The 20,458-nt window shown below is 43.0% G+C and overlaps 1 protein-coding gene across 2 annotated transcripts in view; it reads left to right on the top strand.

Annotated features, from left to right (window-relative positions):
* Window positions 1-4,448: 4,448 nt before the first annotated feature.
* FLOT2 (flotillin 2) overlaps window positions 4,449-20,458 on the top strand; it is a 106,417-nt gene continuing 90,407 nt past the window's right edge. For both annotated transcript variants that reach the window (XM_073616796.1, XM_073616797.1), the window contains exon 1: window positions 4,449-4,659. In XM_073616796.1, the coding sequence (XP_073472897.1) occupies window positions 4,611-4,659 (49 nt within the window). In that variant the 5' untranslated portion in view covers window positions 4,449-4,610. The remainder of the gene's footprint in view (window positions 4,660-20,458) is intronic.

Below are 20,458 nucleotides of genomic sequence, written 5' to 3'. Positions count from 1 at the left end.
AACCCTTTTGGTCAGCAGTAGCCTCCACACTGAGCAATGTCACAGGGTTCAGTGTACCGGTTGACCCTCAGATCTTGAGGGAGACAGATATAGCAAACTGTGTCTTACCTTTGCATTATATTATGCTAGGCGTGAAATCTTAATGGTATGGAAAAAGGCGGAGCCTCCTACTTTGGAGTCATGGAAAAGGTCGGTGAACATGGTACTTCCCCTGTATAGATTGACATATGAAAGCAGACAATGCCCAGGTAAATTCGATAAGATCTGGTCCTCTTGGGTAGATGCCTCTGGGGTCCCGGAACCCCCTACTCCATAATTATTATGTTGTGAAACTCATTGGAGGAACTCCTAGGTCCCTTTGACTATTCTCCCTCGACCCGTTCCCTCTTACCCCCCCCCCCTTGCCTTTCCTTCCCTCCTCCTCCCCCTCCTTCCCCCCCTCCCCTCCTCCCCCTCCTCCTCCCTTCCCCCCTTTTATCAGGCTGGATTGTAAATGGTTACTTATGTAAATTTATCTACGATGATATGACACTATAATGCAATAAGATGTACTGTTAAGTGATATTTCTCATACCTGCACAACTGGAATATCTGATAAACAAAGACTGCGGGTTGAAGGTTGATTTTAGAGCCCTTGCACACTGGGGCGGTTTGCAGGCGCTATTGCGCTAATAATAGCGCCTGCAAACCGCCCCGAAAGTGCCGCTGCTGTGTATCCAGTGTGCAAGCCCTCGGGCTCCTCTGGAGCGATGCGCTGGCAGGACGGTAAAAAAAGTCCTGCCAGCAGCATCTTCGGAGCGGTGAAGGAGCGGTGTGTATACCGCTCCCTTACCGCTCCTGCCCATTGAAATCAATGGGACGGCGCGGCTATACCGCCGGCAAAGCGCCTCTGCAGAGGCGCTTTGCGGTGGTATTTAACCCTTTCTCGGCCGCTAGCGGGGGGTAAAACCGCCCCGCTAGCGGCCGCATACCGACGGTAAAACGCCGCTAATAATAGCGGCGTTTTACCGCCGACGCCGCCCCCCACCCCAGTGTGCAAGGGCTCTTACTGTCATTCTCCTCTATACTTTGTATGTTCTAAATCATTCTGTAATGTAATGCTGATTTGTTTAATAAAAAATTTTCTGTTAAAAAAAAAAAATCTCCATAGGCGATGTTTAAAAAATGCTGCAGGTTGCATGTTTTGAGTTACAGAGGAGGTCTAGGGCTAGAATTATTACTCTTGCAATAACGATTGCGGCGATACCTCACATGTGTGGTTTGACCACCGTTTTCATATGCGGACGCTACTCATGTATGCGTTCGCTTCTGCGTGCGAGCTCATCGGGACGGGGCTCTTTAAAAAAATGTTTTTTTCTTATTTATTTTACTTGATTTTATTTATTTTTTCACTGTTTAAAAAAAAATTGGGTCACTTTTATTCTTATTACAAGTAATGTAAACATCCCTTGTACCAGGAAAAAGCATGACAGGTCCTCCTAAATATGAGATCTGGGGTCAGAAATTCCTCAGATCTCATATTTGGACTTAAATGCAATAAAAAAAAATTGTAATTTGCAAAAATGACAACAAAAAAAGGGGCCTTTAAGACGTATGGGCAGAAGTGACGTTATGACGTCGCTTCCGCCCTGCTATGGTATGGAGAGGGGTGAGGGCCATCTTCCCCTCACTCGTCTCCATACCCAGCCACAGACAGGTCCCGATCACCTCCGCCGCTGCCGACGGCTCTGGTAAGTGGCAGAGGGTGCAGGAGAGCAGCGGGAATTGGGGGGCCCCTCTCCCGCCGCTGATAGCGGTGATCTTGCGGCAAATCTGCCACAGAGACCACCATTATCGTAAACAGAACCGTCGGCCGAAAAGTTGGATACCTCGGTTGTGGCAGCAGCTGCTGCCGTTACCGAGATATCCATTTTTAAACTGCCGACGTATATGTACAGGAGTCGGTCAGCAAGTGTTAAAGAGGAGTTTATGTAATACCTTTCCAAACTCTGGTAGGTTACAGTCTCATGGAAAAGCTAATTTTGAGGCTTCTGTTGGTCAAAGGAGGAGCGGTGGAGAAGGGGGCCGCCTCAGTGATGCATTTCAAAAAAATTTTAGTCCTCGGCGCCCAGGGCTGTCAGCTTCCTATCGACAGCGTCATACTGGCCAGAACTTGCCCAGTATGCAATTGAGCTGCTGGGCTGCCCTGCATCCAGTGTGCTTTCCGAACGGGCATTCAGTGCTGCTGGAGGTTTTGTGACAGATAAAAGAGCAGGTCTGTCCACACACTCCGTTGACTGGCTCACATTTATCAACAATTTCTGGATTGCAGCTATAAAGCCCCTGTTGCTGATGTCACCGATTAAGTGTTTTTGGGATGTGGAATCACTGCAAGACTGTCTAGACTGGCTAGCTTTGTGGGTGTTGATTTTATCTGGAAGAAATGTTTTGATATACAGTAGGTTTCATGGGCACAATTAACGCTCTAGGACCAAATTTTCTGCACATGTTTGACAGGTGCATATAATTTCAATTTTTTACGGCAAGGCCAATTCAAGGAGACGTCTATAGGGTTACGGTGTGAAGGCACCACCAACATCCAAAGCCCAATTTTTCCCTACCTGTTACTTTTATCCAAAGTCTGCGAAACAAACACCAAAATGTATCCAAAAATCTCTAATCTTGTTCCAAGTGCACTAAATTGTGGTATCATCATACAGACTGGCTCCCCAGCCGTTGTTTATAAAATAAAGTAAGCTTGCACGGAAAATGTGATTTTTTTTTTCTTTCGTTTATTTTTGCTACAGCAGGTTCTATACACAGTACAGATGCACCACTTTACAGGCAGACTAAGGGGACTTCTCAGGCACTATATTTAAAGGCATTTTTAATTTTTATTGTTTCACTTTAAGCATCATTAACCACTTCAATACCGGCCCATAGTCAAATGACGCCCACAGATGGGATCTCCCATCCTGGGTGGCCGTCATATGACGCCCTGGGCTTCCCGGTCGTCTAGGGGGCGCGCGCGTGCGTTGCTCGGGACCCTCTGCGTGTGCCCGGCGGCCGCGATGTCCGCCAGCTACCCGCGATTGCCTGTTAACCGAGCAGGACCGTGGATCTGTGTGTGTAAACACACAGATCCACGTCCTGTCAGGTGAGAGGAGACCAATGGTGTGTTCCCAGTACAGAGGAACACTGATCGGTCTCCTCCCCTTGTGAGTCCCCTCCCCCTACAGTTAGAAGCATTCCCAAGGAAACACATTTAACCCCTCGTGTCCCCCTAGTGGTTAACCCCTTCCCTGCCTGTCACATTTATACAGTAATCAATGCAATTTTATAGCATTGATCGCTGTATAAATGTGAATGGTCCCAAAAATGTGTCAAAAGTGTCCGATGTGTCCGCCATAATGTCGCAGTCACGAAAAAAAACGCAGATAGCCGCCATTACTAGTAAAAATAAATAAATAAATAAAACTTTTTAAAAAATGCCATCAATCTATCCCGTATTTTATAGACGCTATAAGTTTTGCGCAAACCAATCAATATACGCTTATTGCGATTTTTTTTTACCAAACATATGTAGAAGAATACGTATCGGCCGAAACTGAGGAAAAAATTAGTTTTTTAAAAAAAAATTGAGATATTTATTATAGCAAAAAGTATAAAATATTGTGTTTTTTTCAAAATTGTCGCTCTTCTTTTGTTTATAGCGCAAAAAATAAAAACCGCAGAGGTGATCAAATACCACCAAAAGAAAGCTTTATTTGTGGGGAAAAAAGGACGTCAATTTTGTTTGGGTACAACATCGCACGACCGCGCAATTGTCGTTTAAAGTGCGACAGCGCTGAAAACTAAAAATTGGTCTGGGAAGGAAGGGGGTGAAAATGCCCTGTATTGAAGTGGTTAAATCACTGCTCATTTAAAAATGATCTTTTTCATAAACTTGTTTTGCTTTATATATATACATACACACACATATACATTATATTTATTATTTAAACTCTATATATTTATTATTTATACTTTACATTTATATAATTGTTATTTATTCTCTCTCTCTATATACTTTAAGCCAGTGTTTGCCCTGATCTCCGTACATTTGAACCTGTTCGGTGTGAGATTTTTTAAAGCAAATCAGAGACATTGGGGATGAAGTTCTTGTGTCCATATCTCCAGCATGGCGAGTAGTAACCAGAGAATGTTATCTCTCCCAGCACACTGATGTCGTCAGCATTCCAGCCCAACATAAACACCGGGCGGGGGAGGGGGAGGGGTTATGGTCTGCCGTCTGCGTAACGCTCTCCGCTGGTCTACAAAGTGTTAACCTCGGAGGCGCAGACCCTTTTCCTGCGCGCTGATTGGCCGCCAGCACTGTGTTCATTACTCACGGCATGCCTTTTAACACTTTCACCACCAGCCCCGCCCTCTGCCTGGGCTAATATGTACAGTGGTAGAAATGGTTGGGCCACACCCAGTGGGCGGGCTCATTCTGTGTGCGGGCGCCGCCTCGGCCGGGTGTGTGAGCGGACAGTGACGGACGGGCGGCTCGTTGTTTTGGTTGTGAAGGAAGCAGCGGGGAGGACTCGGCCGAATATCTGTACCGGAGAACAGTCTAGCCGTTCGGAGTCATGGGGAACTGTCATACGGTGGGGCCCAACGAGGCGCTGGTGGTGTCTGGTGAGTGCGGGGCCTGGCGGGGGCTCTTCCCTTCCCGCAGTGTGATGTGCCCGGTGCATTGTGGGGTATAGATGGAGTCCTAATGCGGAGAACGGCAGAGATCCTGTGATGGAGGAGAGAACGGGACTCTCTGATATCATTCACCACATGTGAATGTGGGATTCCCCTTATTGGCTCTGTGCAACGGTCACTATGGTGACGGGGTGCTATTCTTGCGTCAGTGCCCCTCCCCCGCCCACCTATCTGATATTTGGGGATCACTGTACCCCAAAACGGGCCGCCCACCTACCTGATAGGGATCACTGTACCCCAAAAGGGACCGCCTACCTGATGATATTTGGGGATCACTGTACCCCAGAAGGGGCTGCCCACCTACCTGATCCGGATCACTGTACCCCAAAAGGGGCCGACCACCTACCTGATAGTTGGGGATCACTGTACCTCAGAAGTGGCCGCCCACCTACCTATTACTGTACCCCAGATAGGGCTGCCCACCTACCTGATATTTAGGGATCACTACCCCAGAAGGGGCCGCCCACCTACTTAATATTTAGGGACACTGTACCCCAGAAGGGGCTGCCCACCTACCTGATAGGGATCACTGTACCCCAGAAGGGACCGCCCACCTACCTGATAGGGATCACTGTACCCCAGAAGGGACCGCCCACCTACCTGATAGGGATCACTGTACCCCAGAAGGGACCGCCCACCTACCTGATAGGGATCACTGTACCCCAGAAGGGACCGCCCACCTACCTGATAGGGATTCCTATATTCTACAAGTGGAGGTCCCCCAGAACGGAGGAAGGTACCCCATCATCGGTCATGTACATGGATATAGTGGGGCATATAACATAATAGACGTCTGGATTCTGGTGCCCTGAAGCATGGCACAGAGCCACATGTACAAATGAATCTCAGGATACCTCGGTACCCGGGTGTACATGGCTCTAAGGAATGGTTCACACTATGATGTGATATGCGATTATGTAGTGTGACTTTGGTTGTATTTTGGATGTGGATATACATATTATATGGGGCCAGATAGTACTAAAGTCACATAGGAGCCTTCCCTAAAGTCACATGGCAACATTGGCTGCAATGATGTGAAGCGGCTCCATTGAAAGCAATGTTATTTCCATTGTTGTGGGACCCAAGTTGCATCTGAAATCACATCAGTGTGACCCAGGCTTAAGGTCTCGTCTACACTTGCAACTGGGGTTGGCGGTAAAACCAAACAGCTTAGCTATGGTTTTACCTCCCCCTTTTGATGCAGAGGCTGTGGTGGTGCTTTGCTTTATGGCCTTGGTAAGCATTTTACCCCCTGTGACGCTCTGCAGGTGGTACCACCCGCTAAAGACAATCCATTCAAGTGAAAGGGGCCACGCTGCAACTGCGCACAGCGTGTGTGATTTCAGCGTGGTTGTACGGCATTTGGGGGGGTTAAAGCAGGAGGCGATACAGTGTATCCTTACTGCCTGTCAAAAGATCTGTAAAAATTGATCCAAACACAGATCGCTCTTCAGAGGGCAACACTAGTGTAAATGAGCCACAAGTGTAAACACCTGTACAGATGTTCTCATTCAGAGCTGCATACCGCTGTATCCTGTAATTAATTTGTATCTGTGACTCCACCACCCACCTGTGGCTTCCGAGTGACAAAATACAGACGTCTATTACATGATATGCCCAGTACACCTGTGTGCATGAGCCATAATGAGCAACGTTTCTTATATAGATTGCCTAATGCTACGGGATAAATGATTGTAGGGTTTAGTGAGCCCTAAAAATCATCGGGTAGGTTGATGGCAGCTTGAAGTGTATAGTAATCCCTAAAGGCATCAGGTAGACCGCCCCTTGTATAGTGATCCCTAATAATCTTCAGATGGGTAGATGGCTTCTTTTAGAGTGTGGTTATCCTTATTGCGCATTAAGTAGGTAAATGGCTGGTTGTAGCAGAGATCCCTATAATGCATTAGGTAGGGGGGTGGCTCCTTGTAGAGTATAGTGATCCCTAATGCACATCAGGGAGGTGGACAGCCCCTTGTATATTGAACCATAATACTCATCATATAGGTAGACGGCTCCTTGTAGAGTATAGCAATCCCTTAATAGACATCAGATAGTTGAACAGCTCCTTGTAGGTTATAGTGATCCCTATTATGCATCATATGGGGGGAGGGGAACTGCTTTAGATACTGTCCAATGATGGCACATCCCCTGTAGCCGATGGTAAACACACATACAGTGTACACGCCTATGGAGCAATCCCTTGGAGCTGCTTAAATCTTCAAAGATGAGAAGAAAGGTGCACAGCCATTCTCATTTTATTGGATTTTTCAAAAGAAAGGCACTGATTTCCTGATTCATCATTCATATAGCGGCCAGTTCTAATTGGATTATCTTGTGTTTGTGTTAATTGGTGACATCTCAGCGTCAGTTCCTTCATTCTCTGTCTGACAGAAAGTGAACCAGAAGAAACCAAAAGCCCTGTTATGTGTAAATATAATAATATTTATTACACCCACTTGGAAACCTGTCTCCGCTTGTAGAGGCGATTTACCTTGAAAACCCAGACAACATATATATTCAATATATTCTGCATTTCAGGATCTCTGACAGGTAACTAGTTGTTATCACTGCTAAATACACAAGTCTGGAAGGTATACACACCCAGATATATATTCTATTTGTCCTAATTTGTTGTTTTGTTAACCTGTTGAAGGTTTGTAGAGCTAATTGTTTCCATAATGTGCCTTCTTTATCCTACGTCTGCTAATGTGATCATTATGGGAGGACAAATGCAGTGAGGACCACGGAGATGGCCTCCATTGACCAACAACGCTTGTTTATAGAAGATGTAGAATCTGCAGGGAGTGGCAGCACTTAGGATTGGCTCCATGCAGAGTAATCATCCTATTCCCAATAGGTCCAAGGCGTGACCCTTTCCTGTCTGGAGCAGATTGTTTCATATTCGTATTGCAGCTCCCCCTAGCACTGAGCAGGTTGGAGAGGACTGTGTGTGTTCTCCCTGGGCTCACTCGGAGGAAATTCGATCAGGATGTTTGATATGGGCTTCAGGTTCTTACATTTGCATCCTGAGCCTGTATGACAAGCTTGCAGGATCTATCCAGTAGTCAATCTTCTTGTATTACTCTGAGGCTGCCTTTCCTAGCCAGGGTTCTCTTGGAATCCTAAGGCCCCTCCAGAGGTTCTTGGGGCTTCCTTGAGCTGTGAACCACTGACAGATTGCTCTCCCACCTACAATAAACTAAAGGACAGTTTCACATTACCATGTAATGGAAGGAGTCAGTGATCATCGGTGCAAGGGGGCTTTTTTTTTTTCCAACTAACCATCAATGTAAACAGGCGTTTCTCCACTGATCACAAATGTAGGGGGATGCTACAATGTTCAGTCTGATTCTTTTCTGGCCATTATTAAAATTTTCATGATTGTTTGTTAGTTATTGACATATAGAGCAAGGAGGGTTGTAAAATCAGCTCTGGGTGTCGGATATTCTGGGTATTGTCATGTTCTTTATTCATATATTTAAAACTTTAACAGCTTACTGTATGTGCTACTTTACAGTAAAATGTAGATGTATTCATTTTTAACAGGGGTTCCCTGAGACCTCGGTTATATTGAGGGTTTATCTAGGGCAGGGGTCTCCAAACTTTCTAAACAAAGGGCCAGCTCACTGTCCTTCAGGCTACAGAAGGATTTTTTTTTTATTTAAATCAAATTTATTTTAATAAAATGCTTTTGGAGTAGAAATCTAAAGTTAGTTTAACTATTTAAGATACATTCATTTGTTTATTTAACATGAAATTGAGCTTAGTTATGTAGTATGATGCAGTATATTCTGCAATATTTAAATTTTTGGTAAACCCCTTCAATGAATCCAAGCTCTGCAAGCTGAGATAACATGCACTGCATTGATGCATTCACACAATTTCACAGTAACCATGAGATAAAACAAAGTTCAGGAATATTCCTTTAGCACATTGATTTGCAAATGTATGTACACTACAAATTGTATGATTGTTTGAAAAGAAATTCATCTGTACCAGGCTGTGAGGAGAAAGGGCAAACAGCAAAACTTTCTAAGCAGCTTATAGACCTTGTGACCTTTCTGCACATAGCTTGAAGTGCTTAATTCCTCCCTTAAGGGGCAAAATGGCAGTAGGCCATAAAAGAGACCCAGTTTGGGAATATTTACTACCCTGACAGCTTATTATTCTAAATAGGAAACCTTAAAGTGGTTGTAAACCCTTTACAACCACTTTTTACCTGCATGGTTTAAGAGAGATCCCCTGTATTTGCCTGTGCCAACGCCATCGGCACATGCGCACTGAAGCAATGGCACTGCGTGTATGCGTGGGAGTGACTTTATCGTGGCTCCGGCCAATCACAGTGCTGGAGCCGTGATACCCAAAAGTAACCCCCAGTAGTGTTGTCTGCCACCGGAGCAAGGAACGAGGACCGATGTGGGGGCTTCGACCTCAAATAAGTGATTCATAATGAGCTAGTATGCCATGCATACTAGCTCATTATGCCCTTGTCTTGCAGTTTTATTTATTTTTGGGTTTTTTTAGGGTTTACAACTACTTTAATTTTCTTTGCAAATATTAAAGATTCTACCAGCAAGAATGAGTCCTTTATATTTAAAGAGCACCTGCCATTTCAGATCCATCATGGCAGTGCCTGTTGGCGTGCATCCACTCACTTTGTCGTGTCCCTGCCGTATCACCAGCCATCCCATTAAAGTGAATGGGACTGTCGGTGAGTCAATAGCGGGCCAGAGGAGGAGCCGCTGTGGGACAGAGATGATAGTTGCTCTTTAAAAATTTTTATTTAGATTGAGTTGATTTAAATCAAATCCACCCTGTTGGTATCAGTGGGAGGAATAATTCCCCATCATTGTATCAGTTGGAGGAATAATGCCGCATCATTGGTATCAGTTGGAGGAATAGTGCCCCATCATTGGTAATCGTGGAAGAAATCATGCCCCATCATTGATATCACTGGGAGAAATAATGCCTTATATCCGTGAATGGAATGGGGTGCCCCAAGGGCCAGACTAGAGCAAGCAAAGGGTTGCAGTTTGGAGACCACTGATCTAGGGTAAAAAGTCTGCTTGTCCTAAGGTTGGCCACACATGGAGTGAAGTTTGTCTGGTTCTTGAAGATCCAGCTAAAGTTCTTTGTGTATGGCCAGCTAAAGAGCATTATCTATTTGGGTTTGCTTTGTGTGGGATGTGTCTGAAATAATACAAGACTACAGCATGTAATTAGCAGGATATGTCAACAAATGTGTGGAGTAAAGTATTTTTGTAATAAGATAAAATTCTAACCCATTACAAAGAATACATGTAGTATATGGCAGGATTCCTGATTGCGCTGGTTTGTTGTACATTTGGCCTGTGCTGTTTGTATTTGCTTACTGAATAAGAATGTTGGAGGGCGTTTGCTCACATGACTTGGCTGATTATTGTAGGATTGTGTTCATTCAGTATAGAGTGTCAGTGTTTACAGTTGCTCATGATTCTGGAGGAAGCGGCCATTTCAGTGTTTTCAGGAGTGGCCTGAATGTTGCAGGAACTTGCTCTTTCAAAGTGCAGTTCCTTCTGAATTCCTGTGACTTGTTTTCAGCCGATATCGGGCTAAAGCCTGCTGTTGGCTAACATCATTCAGCCGGTCCAGGCTTGGGAAAGATCCCCACTTTACAATCTGGATCCACCCAGATGCCTGGCTCAGCCCCTCAGTGTATGTACAGTACGTGGGGTTTAAAGCCCACATGCTCTACTGCTGCATATATGCATTGAGCAGTCGGCAAGAGGTTAAAGCAGTTCTTCACTGTGTTTGAAAAAAACTTAAAAGTTCATTAATTCAAAACCGCTTTAATACCACTGTAGCAGCTGACTTTTCAAAAATTTTCTTTTTTTTTTTTTTTTTTTTTTTTTTCCTTTTTAACCACTTCAGCCCTGGAAGTTTTAGCTGCTCAATGACCAGGCCATTTTTTGCGATTCAGCACTGCGTCGCTTTAACTGACAATTGCGCGGTCTTGCAACCCTGTACCCAAACAAAATTGACGTGTCCCCCCCTCCACAAATGGAGCTTTCTTTTGGTGGTATTTGATCGCCTCTGCGGTTTTTATTTTTTGCGCTATAAACAAAAGAGTGACAATCTTGAAAATAGCACTATCTTTCTATCTTTTACTTTTTGCTATAATAAATATCCTACTTTTCTTTTTTTTTTTTTTTTTTATCAAAAAAAACTTATTTTTTCCTCAGTTTAGGCCGATATGTATTCTTCTACATATATTTTTGTAAAAAAAATCGCAATAAGCGTATATTGTTTGGTTTGTGCAAACGTTACAGCGTCTACAAAATAGGGCATAGATTTATGGCATTTTTATTAATTTTTTTTTTTTTTTTTTCAGGACTGCGACATTATGGCGGACGCTTTTGACACTTTTTTTAAACCATTGACAGTTATACAGCAATCGGTGCTATAAAAATGCACTGATTACTGTGTAAATGTCACTGGCAGGGAAGGGGTTAACACTAGGGGGAAATCAAGGGGTTAACTGTGTTCCCTATGTGTGTTTCTAACTGGGGGGATGGGACTGTCTAGGAGGAGAGAGGAATTGGTGTTCATACATAGTATGAACACACACTCTGTCTCCTCTCCCCTGAAAGAACTGGGATCTGTGTGTTTACACACGGTCATCTCGCACGACGGGCAATCGCATCTGCTCCGGGCACGTGCTGCGCCTCTAGTGGACAAAAGGCGAAGCGACGTAAGGTAACATCGTTTCGCCCAGCTGTGCTATTCTGCCGCAGTAAAACTGTAGCAGGTGGTTGGCAAGCGGTAAAGAACACTTGCCAGTTCAGGGATCCAGCCCATAGTTCTTCTTCAGTTTTTGGGTCTCTGGTATTGGCATGTTTAGTGTGGGAAGCCGGGTATGACCTCTCCCTGTGTCATGCGCGCTGAGATGTGTGATATGTCACAGGTCTCAGCAGGCTGTGTGACCAATCTCAGAAACCTGTAGGCCGGGGGGGGGTGTGAGTGGGGGATGCTGAACTTCTGGTGGAATCACCTAGGCGATCCGACACAGAAGTGGGAAGCTGGTACCTATCCAAAAAAAAAGTTTTTTTAAAAGAGGAGGGAGGGGAGGAGGACAGAAAGCGGAACATCCCCTAAAGTTCCACTTTAAGAAGAGGACTTCTATCTAATGGTATATTCTAGGAAGAGAGCAGCCTGGCATTTTACGTTTTCCTCTTATCTGAACATACGCCCTAAATTTGCATACTAACTTGTATCTAAAAGGTTAGGTTAACCTTCTTCTCCTTTTTTTTTTTTTTTTTTTTTTTTTTTAATTTTTATTTTTCTGGAGCCTGTAGCATTTCCCCTGCGACCAGCAGATCACGAGTGCAATCCCAGGCTCCTGCAGGCTCTCAGCATAGCTGTCAGGGCAGGCAGCTACCTGAGAGCAGGAAGAATCAATGGACTACAAGAGCGCTCACCAGTGCCCTGGTAGTTAATTGAGAACTACAAACTATCAGCCGCAAAGACTGAGAGAACTTGTAGGCATTCATACACAGGAAAGTGAATGAATGACACGACCGCTCCCTTTTCAAATGGTCGGTGCAGGGAGAAGAACCATAGGTGCATGTCAAATGATCTCTCTCTCTCTCTCTCTCTCTCTCTCTCTCTCTCTCTCTCTCTCTCTCTCTCTCTCTCTCTCTCTCTCTCTCTCTCTCTCTCTCTCTCTCTCTCTCTCTCTCTCTCTCTCTCTCTCTCTCTCTCTCTCTCTCTCTCTCTCTCTCTCTCTCTCTCTCTCTCTCTCTCTCTCTCTCTCTCTCTCTCTCTCTCTCTCTCTCTCTCTCTCTCAGATTTGGCTCTGTTTGTAGCAAGAGAATAGCTAACTACTGGTTAGTTCCAGCAGATTTTCTAGTTTTTGGCATAGGGTGGAAGGAAAGAAAATTGCTTGATTCCACCATCAACACGGTCGGTGTTTATGGGTGAAAACCTCCCAGCATTCTGCCAGTAGGGAGCAAAACGCAATGATCACTGCTAACGGGTATAGCCACTGGCAGTGATCTGCATGCAAAAAATCTGACGGGCTGGTTGTACTGAAGTCGATCAATGGTTTAACTTTAGTACAATCAACCTGCCCATAGATTGAGATTCAATCAATCTATGACCTGATTAGCTTGACTTGTTACAGATAAACCTCTAAATCTTTGATAATAAACACACCTGAACATGAATAGTAACTTATCTGTGGTCATTCTTTCTCTCACTATTATTGAACATATGCTGATAAAAAAGCTTTAAGACACTTCTTGGCACAAGTCTTTAAATACATAAGCTTCACAAACGATAAGTACCTTCTGTGCTTAAAGGGGTTGTAAAACTACGTCTTTTTTTCACCTTAATGCATCGTATGCATTAAAGTGAAAAAACACCTGGCAGTAACTGTACCTCCTAGCCCCCCGTTTTACTTACCTGAACCCCTTCAGTCGGTGGGGACGCACTGGCTCCTTCTCCACTGGCTCTTGATTGGAAGGATTGATAGCAGTGCAGTCATTGGCTCCGCTGCTGTCAATCAGATCCAATGACGCGGCGGGGGGGGGCGAGGCGAGGCCAAGTCCGGCATTCTGTGTCTATAGACACAAATACTGGACATGGGAGCGCACCTGCAGAGTAACCCTCTCAGGGAAGCGCTTCTCAGAGGGGGTTATCAGATGTAGAGAGGAGCCGAGAGAGCCGCCGGGGGACCCCAGAAGAGCAGGTTTGGGGCCACTCTGTGCAAAACGAGCTGCACAGTGGAGGTAAGTATGACATGTTTGTTTTAAAAAAAAAAAAAAAAAAAAATTACCCTTACAATTAGGGATGCACCGAAATTTCGGCCGCCGAAACATATCGGCCGAAAATGGCCTTTTCGGCATGCCGGAAATGAGGGCGGGGCCCCGTCCCTGGTGCCGCCCATTACGTGGGTGTCCTTCTGGCGCGGCGCAGTCCTCTCTTCTCTTCTCCTCCTCCCCTCCCTCCTTGCCGTGGTCTCCGTGTATCACGGAGCTTAATTACACAGACGCAGTAACAATGTCCCGTCTCCTGTGACAGACGGCACACTGATCCAATGGTGGGACATTGAATCAGTGTGACGTGATTACAGGAGGCGGGACATTGTTACTGCGACCCGGGCAATTCTAATGCAGCTCCGTGACACACGGAGATCGCCGCTCTGATTCAGGAACTGGCAAGCTGCATGACGGCACTGGCCGCAGTCTCTGACCATCTCCTGTACCATGTCTGCAGTCTCTGACCATCTCCTGTACCATGTCTGCAGTCTCTGACCATCTCCTGTACCATGTCTGCTAGAGGTGCACCACGAAATTTTGCTAATACTATTAGCAATGTGTTATATAAAAATGTATACACTTTATTTAAAATGTATAAAAATATATATTTTTTTTTTGGAGGTTTACAACCTCTTTTTAATGTGCTAGTATGCAATGCAGGACAAAGACAAGGCACGCCAGACTCGGTGCAGTATTAAAATAATCATTTAATAGGACAACACAAGCCGAATGGCTACTCACAAGAGGGAAATAATTTCAGGCATATGAATAAAGGGTCCGGAGGTCAGGGTTACTGTGCCGCCCAGATGGTATGCCGCTGGAGGATGCCATCTATATGCTCTGTGACCAAGCCAGCTTCTTACCACATGGACAGCTCGGACCGCAGAGTGACCCTGACCTCCGGACCCTTTATTCATATGCCTGACATTATTTCGCTCTTGTGAGTAGCCATTTAGCTTGTGTTGTCCTGTTAAATGATTATTTTACTACTGCACTGAGTCTGGCGCGCCTTGTCTTTGTCCTAATTTGTCTTTTAGAGTTGTGCTTCTACTCTCAGGGTTTGCAGCCGCCAGTGTATCTTGAAATTGGAACTTGAACTGTTTTTATCCCCATTGACTTTTTATCCTCATTTTTGGTGATTCATTCATCTTTTACCATTGTTTTTTATTTTTTTATTTATCATCCACTTGGTTTATGCGCCATCATTTTCTTCTTTCTTCTACTAGTATGCAATGCATACTAGCACGTTATGACATTGCCTTGCAGGGTATTTTTATCTTTTTGCATCAACTGCAGTTTACTACTGCTGTAACCACTTGATCTCCGGAAGGTTTACCCCACATACTGACAGGCCATTTCTTGAGATATGGCATTGTGTTCCTTTTAGATGACAATTGCGTGGTTGTGCGACACTACCCAAAAACATTTGTTCTTTTTTTTTTGTCCCACAAATAGATCTTTCTTTTGGTGGTATTTGATCACCTCTGGGTTTTTTAAACAAAAAATTACTGACAATTTAGAAAAAAAAAAATATTTACTTTCTGCTCTAAAACGCATCCAATAAAAAAATTGTAAAAAAAAATCAAACTTCATCAATTTAGGCCAATATGTATTCCACTACATATTTTTGGTAAAAAAAAATCCAAATAAGCGTATATTGATTGGTTTGCGAAAAAGTTATAGCGTCTACAAACTATGGGATAGTTTTATTTATTTGTTTATTTTTACTAGTAATGGCGGCGATCAGCAACTTATAGCAGGACTGAGATATGGCGGCGGACAAATCAGACATCCAACTGACACTTTTTTTTTTTATTATTATCATCATTATTTATGGACCAGTGACATGATTACAGTGATCAGTAATAAAAATATGCACTGGCTGGGAAGGGGTTAACATTAGGGGCGATCAAAGGGTTAAATGTATGCCTGACCAGTGCTTTACTAATGTGGGGAGGTGCTTTTACTAGTGGAAGACTGCTTTACAAATATGCAGGATCCATGTCTTCTGTACTGACAGAATGACCATCTGTCTTGTTTACATAGACAGACTGGCATTCCATCCATGACGATCGGACCCGCTGGGACGATCTTCGGGTCCCGCCGGTGTGCACTCATGCCCAAAACACAAGTGCAGAATCGTGTGTGTGTGTGTGTGATTCTGCACAGCACGGCTGCCCTATAGCAGTAAATCTGCTATGGTGGGGTCAGGAAGCAGTTAAAGGAGACCTGTAGTGAAGGGGTATGGAGGCTTTCCTCTACAAAGATATGCAACACTTCATACATGATCTTATTACACATTAATGTTTTTTTATTTTTACATCTTTTATAATCAAACTGAGGCTCCTTTTACATTAGTGCGTCTCTAAAGTCGCACGATTTCCAGTGTGACTTTTGAGTGTAACTTTGATGTGACACTAATTCTTTGGTCCAAAGTTGCATCAAAAGTCAGACCAAAGTGGAGCAGGAACCTTTTTTTGAAGTTGCAGCAATTTCTGTAATGCCATTAGGGACGGCTCTCATAAAAATACATTGAATTTCACATGTCCTGCATCTTTGGGTCTCAAAAGTTGGATCCCAAGTCGCACAAGTGTGAAAGGAGCCTTGCTTAGTAGATTTGTCTCCCTAGAAAACTTTGCCAGGTAATTTTAAAAAACCATAATCTCTTGTGTGCAATACAAATTGTCCCTGAGGGCCACCAAGAGCTCAGGGGCCTGAAGACTTGGCTGAAGTAACAGAAGTTGGTCCAGGCACCGCGTCCTCATGACAATGGAAGTCGGGATCCACCAGGTGCCTGGACCGATAGAGTGCCAGGCACTCAGCGAGCCATTGGGAGCCTGAGCCGGCGGCTCCTGCCCCCTCCACAGCCCATCGCTCCAGGAGGTGGGGAGAGAGCAGAGGGCTGCTGATTGAGTCAGCAGCTCTCTGCTCGGGGAGCTGTCAGAACCGCGCAATTGGCAGTGCTCGATTCTCAGTGCAGAGTCATCGGGGGACAGATACAGCATCGGACCAATACTAGGCAAGTATGAATCTGCAAAAAAAAAACCCAGGTTTACAACCTCTTTAATGTGCAATGCTATTGCCTTACAGGGTATTTTTTTTTATTTTTTGCATCAACTGCAGTTTACTACTGCTTTCACCACTTGACCTCCGGAAGGTTTACCCCCCTTACTGACAGGCCATTTTTTTTGAGATGCGGCATTGGGTTCCTTTACCTGACAATTGCGCGGTCGTGCCACACTGTACCCGAATAACATTTATGTCTTTTTTTTTTTTTTTTCCCCCCACAAATGGATCTTTCTTTTGGTGGTATTTGATCACCTCTGGGTTTTTAAACAAAAAAATTACAGACCATTTCGAAAAAAAAAAAAAAAATATTTTCTGCTCTAAAATGCATTCAATTAAAAAAATTGTAAAAAAAAATCTAATTTCTTCATCAATTTAAGCCAATATGTATTGTACAACATATTTTTGGTAAAACACTTAACTCTTTTAAAGGAGCATCAATCAGCCTACTCCATATCTCCGCAGCACAGACCCACACTACACAGTATGTATCATGCAAGACTTTTGTAATAATACAGCATAAAAATGCGATGGTACATTTAAAAGGGATCTTGTTAAAACAATGAAAAATAAATAAACAGTATAAAATAGTGATAAAACCCAACAATGGATATAATGAAACGGTTAAGCAAAGGCTATCCACAGCCTATTTTATATACCATGATGAAGAACACCTGTAAGTATATGTTATATTATATAAATAAATGAAACATCCTTCACTACAGATAAGTGATGTGACTAAATCTGTAGTGTGTGTGTGTGTGTGTGTGTGTGTGTATATATATATATATATATATATATATATATATATATATATATATATATATATATATATATATATATATATATATATATATATATATATATACACACACACACACACACGACAAAGTATTCAGAATGCCTTCACATTTTCACTCTTTGTTATATTGCAGCCATTTGCTAAAAATCCTTTTAAAGTGGATGTAAACCCCAATTTTTTTTTTTTTTTTTTTTTTTATCATGTTGAGTATACGATTTCCTATCATTTTAGCCCACTCTTGCCACACAGAGTTAATCCATTTCTGAGCAATCCTCTTTTATTGTTCAGTGAGATAAATGTTGACAAACTGAGAAACTTTGTCAAATCCTCCCCCTTGCTGTGAGTGACAGGTGATTTACATCTCGTGCACTAGCCTAAGACACATGCATTATTTTTAAATTCCCTCGCACTCCTTTCTTCAGCAGCTCTGCAAGGATTGGCTGTTCCACACCTCAGCATGATTTGGCATGCTGAAGTCATGTGGTTACTTTCCTGTCTTTTCACTGGATGTTAGAGATGATAGCAGAAGTTCAGTGTAAGAAATATACAGGAGAAAATGCATATTGACAAGGGGATTGTAGAGGTGGGCGGGGAGTCTACTGACATCACGACTCCACCCACCGAGCTCCAGACAACAGACCCACCCACAGAATCTGCAGTTTTTCGGGTCTAATAACAGACAGAGGGGAGACATTTGACAGGTAAAGATACATGCAGGAGGCATGTATATCCTTATAGATAACCCCTATGGCAGTAGTTTAGAAAGGATGACATTGGGTTTACATCCACTTTAAGTTCATTTTTTTTTCCTCATTAATGTACACACAGCACCACAGAATTGTTGACATTTTTGCAGATTTATGAAAAAAGAAAAACTAAAATATCACATGGCCCTAAGTATTCAGACCCTTTGCTGTGACACTCATATATTTAACTCAGGTGCTGTCAATTTCTTCTGATCATCCTTGAGATGGTTCTACACCTTCATTTGAGTCCAGCTGTGTTTGATTATACTGATTGGACTTGATTAGGAAAGCCACACACCTGTCTATATAAGACCTTACAGCTCACAGTGCATGTCAGAGCAAATGAGAATCATGAGGTCAAAGGAACTGCCTGAAGAGCTCAGAGACAGAATTGTGGCAAGGCACAGATCTGGCCAAGGTTACAAAAAAATTTCTGCTGCACTTAAGGTTCCTAAGAGCACAGTGGCCTCCATAATCCTTAAATGTAAACCGTTTGGGACGACTAGAACCCTTCCTAGAGCTGGCTGTCCGGCCAAACGGCTATCGGGGGAGAAGAGCCTTGGTGAGAGAGGTAAAAAAAGATCGCTGTGGCTGAGCTCCAGAGATAAAGTCGAGAGATGGGAGAAAGTTGTAGAAAGTCAACCATCACTGCAACCCTCCACCAGTCGGGGCTTTATTGCAGAGTGGCCCGACAGAAGCCTCTCCTTAGTGCAAGACACACGGAGATAAAAGCCCGCATGGAGTTTGCTAAAAAAAACAAACACCTAAATCTGCAAAAATGTCAACAATTCTTTGTTTTTCTGTCAATATGGGGTGCTGTGTCTACATTAATGAGGGGGAAAAAAAATTAACTTAAATGATTTTAGCAAATGGCTGAAAAATTTAAGGGTCTGAACACTTTCCATGTCCACTGAAAAATACAAACAGAAGTTAACACAAAATAAAAATAGAAGTGTCTGCTTTGCTAATAAAAAAAATAAATAAATAATAAATAAAAAAATCTAACTTATACACAAATTCAAGAGCAAGTAATAAAAAAAAAAAATTGAAGTTTTGTCTTTTTTTTTTTTTTTTTTTAATTATTTTCTTTTATTAGCAAAGCAGACACTTTTATTTTTATTTTGTGTTAACTTCTGTTTGTATTTTTTCAATAAAATCAGATTGAACTGAAACTACAGTGCAATGTCCCACCCAAAACCACAGTTGTTTTACAGTGACTGAGTTCCTCTAAATTTTGGATTCACATATATTGGTTTGAAACCCTATGATCTATCATTTGGGAGTGAAAGGCAACTCTGACTGTGCTACTAAACAAGAATTGCTATGTAGCAATGCAATATCGCTAATGCCGGCCATACACGGTTCGAATCTCGAAAGCATTTTCTTTCAAAAATCGTATCAAAGTATTTTCGTACGAATTTTGCACCATTAGTGGGCTGCAGCAACGGCCAATTTTCGTGTGGCAATCAAATTTGAGGAATCGGACATGATGGAAATTTTTAGAAAAACAAACAAATTTCTAATCAATGATGGGAGAATCGTGCGAGAAATGTAATAAGCAAAGAAAATTTACGGCCAGAAAAGAAGATTCCCGGCCACAAAAAATATTTTCTGTAGCAACATGCGGTGAAATTGAAGGCTTGGTCGGCCGAGTTTTGAAAATCAATGGTGGCATCATCGGATCACAAATAAAACAAACTCTGATTTTGGAAAGAAAATTTGTTCGAAATTCGACCATGTATGGCCTACTTTAGGATGAAAACATGTTGTCTGATTTCTGACCCATTGAATTTCCCTTTTTGTACCTGTCATGTACACATGAATGCACCTGTTGAACTTCTTTTCGTCACCTGACATACATTCATTATTCAGTGTATGCTGGGAGATCTGCCTTTAGGCAGTAAATGTTGCTTCTGACTTATCTCAAAATAAACCGAAAAATAAATAGAACTCCTTTTTTGTTTTTTTTTGTTTTTTGTCAGGTGACTCTTAAAACTCAGTGTTTTTGAGGGCTGGTTTAGACCATGCAGAGAATCTAGAATTTTTAGAACGTAGTGATACTAAACCCAATATTGTTGTATAAAGATCATGCCACTTTATTTAATATAAAAAATTGCTGCTTATTTAATCATTGCTGCTCAGAGGTCACATGACCTTTCCAAGGGCTTTCTTCAGGGAAAATTCTGATAGAGGAGTTTCTAGTACTCTGCTGATGTATGAAGCTGTGTCTGGACGGCGTTGTTTGGTGCTCTTCTGGTCACATGATATTAAGGTGTTCAGAATAGAGAATAAAAATGGCAACAAAGTGTTTTTTA

The sequence above is a fragment of the Aquarana catesbeiana genome, linkage group LG02 (assembly GCF_042186555.1).
Source record: "Aquarana catesbeiana isolate 2022-GZ linkage group LG02, ASM4218655v1, whole genome shotgun sequence".
In the NCBI taxonomy this organism is placed as follows: Eukaryota; Metazoa; Chordata; class Amphibia; order Anura; family Ranidae; genus Aquarana; species Aquarana catesbeiana.
This window is presented reverse-complemented; position numbering and strand designations above follow the sequence as displayed.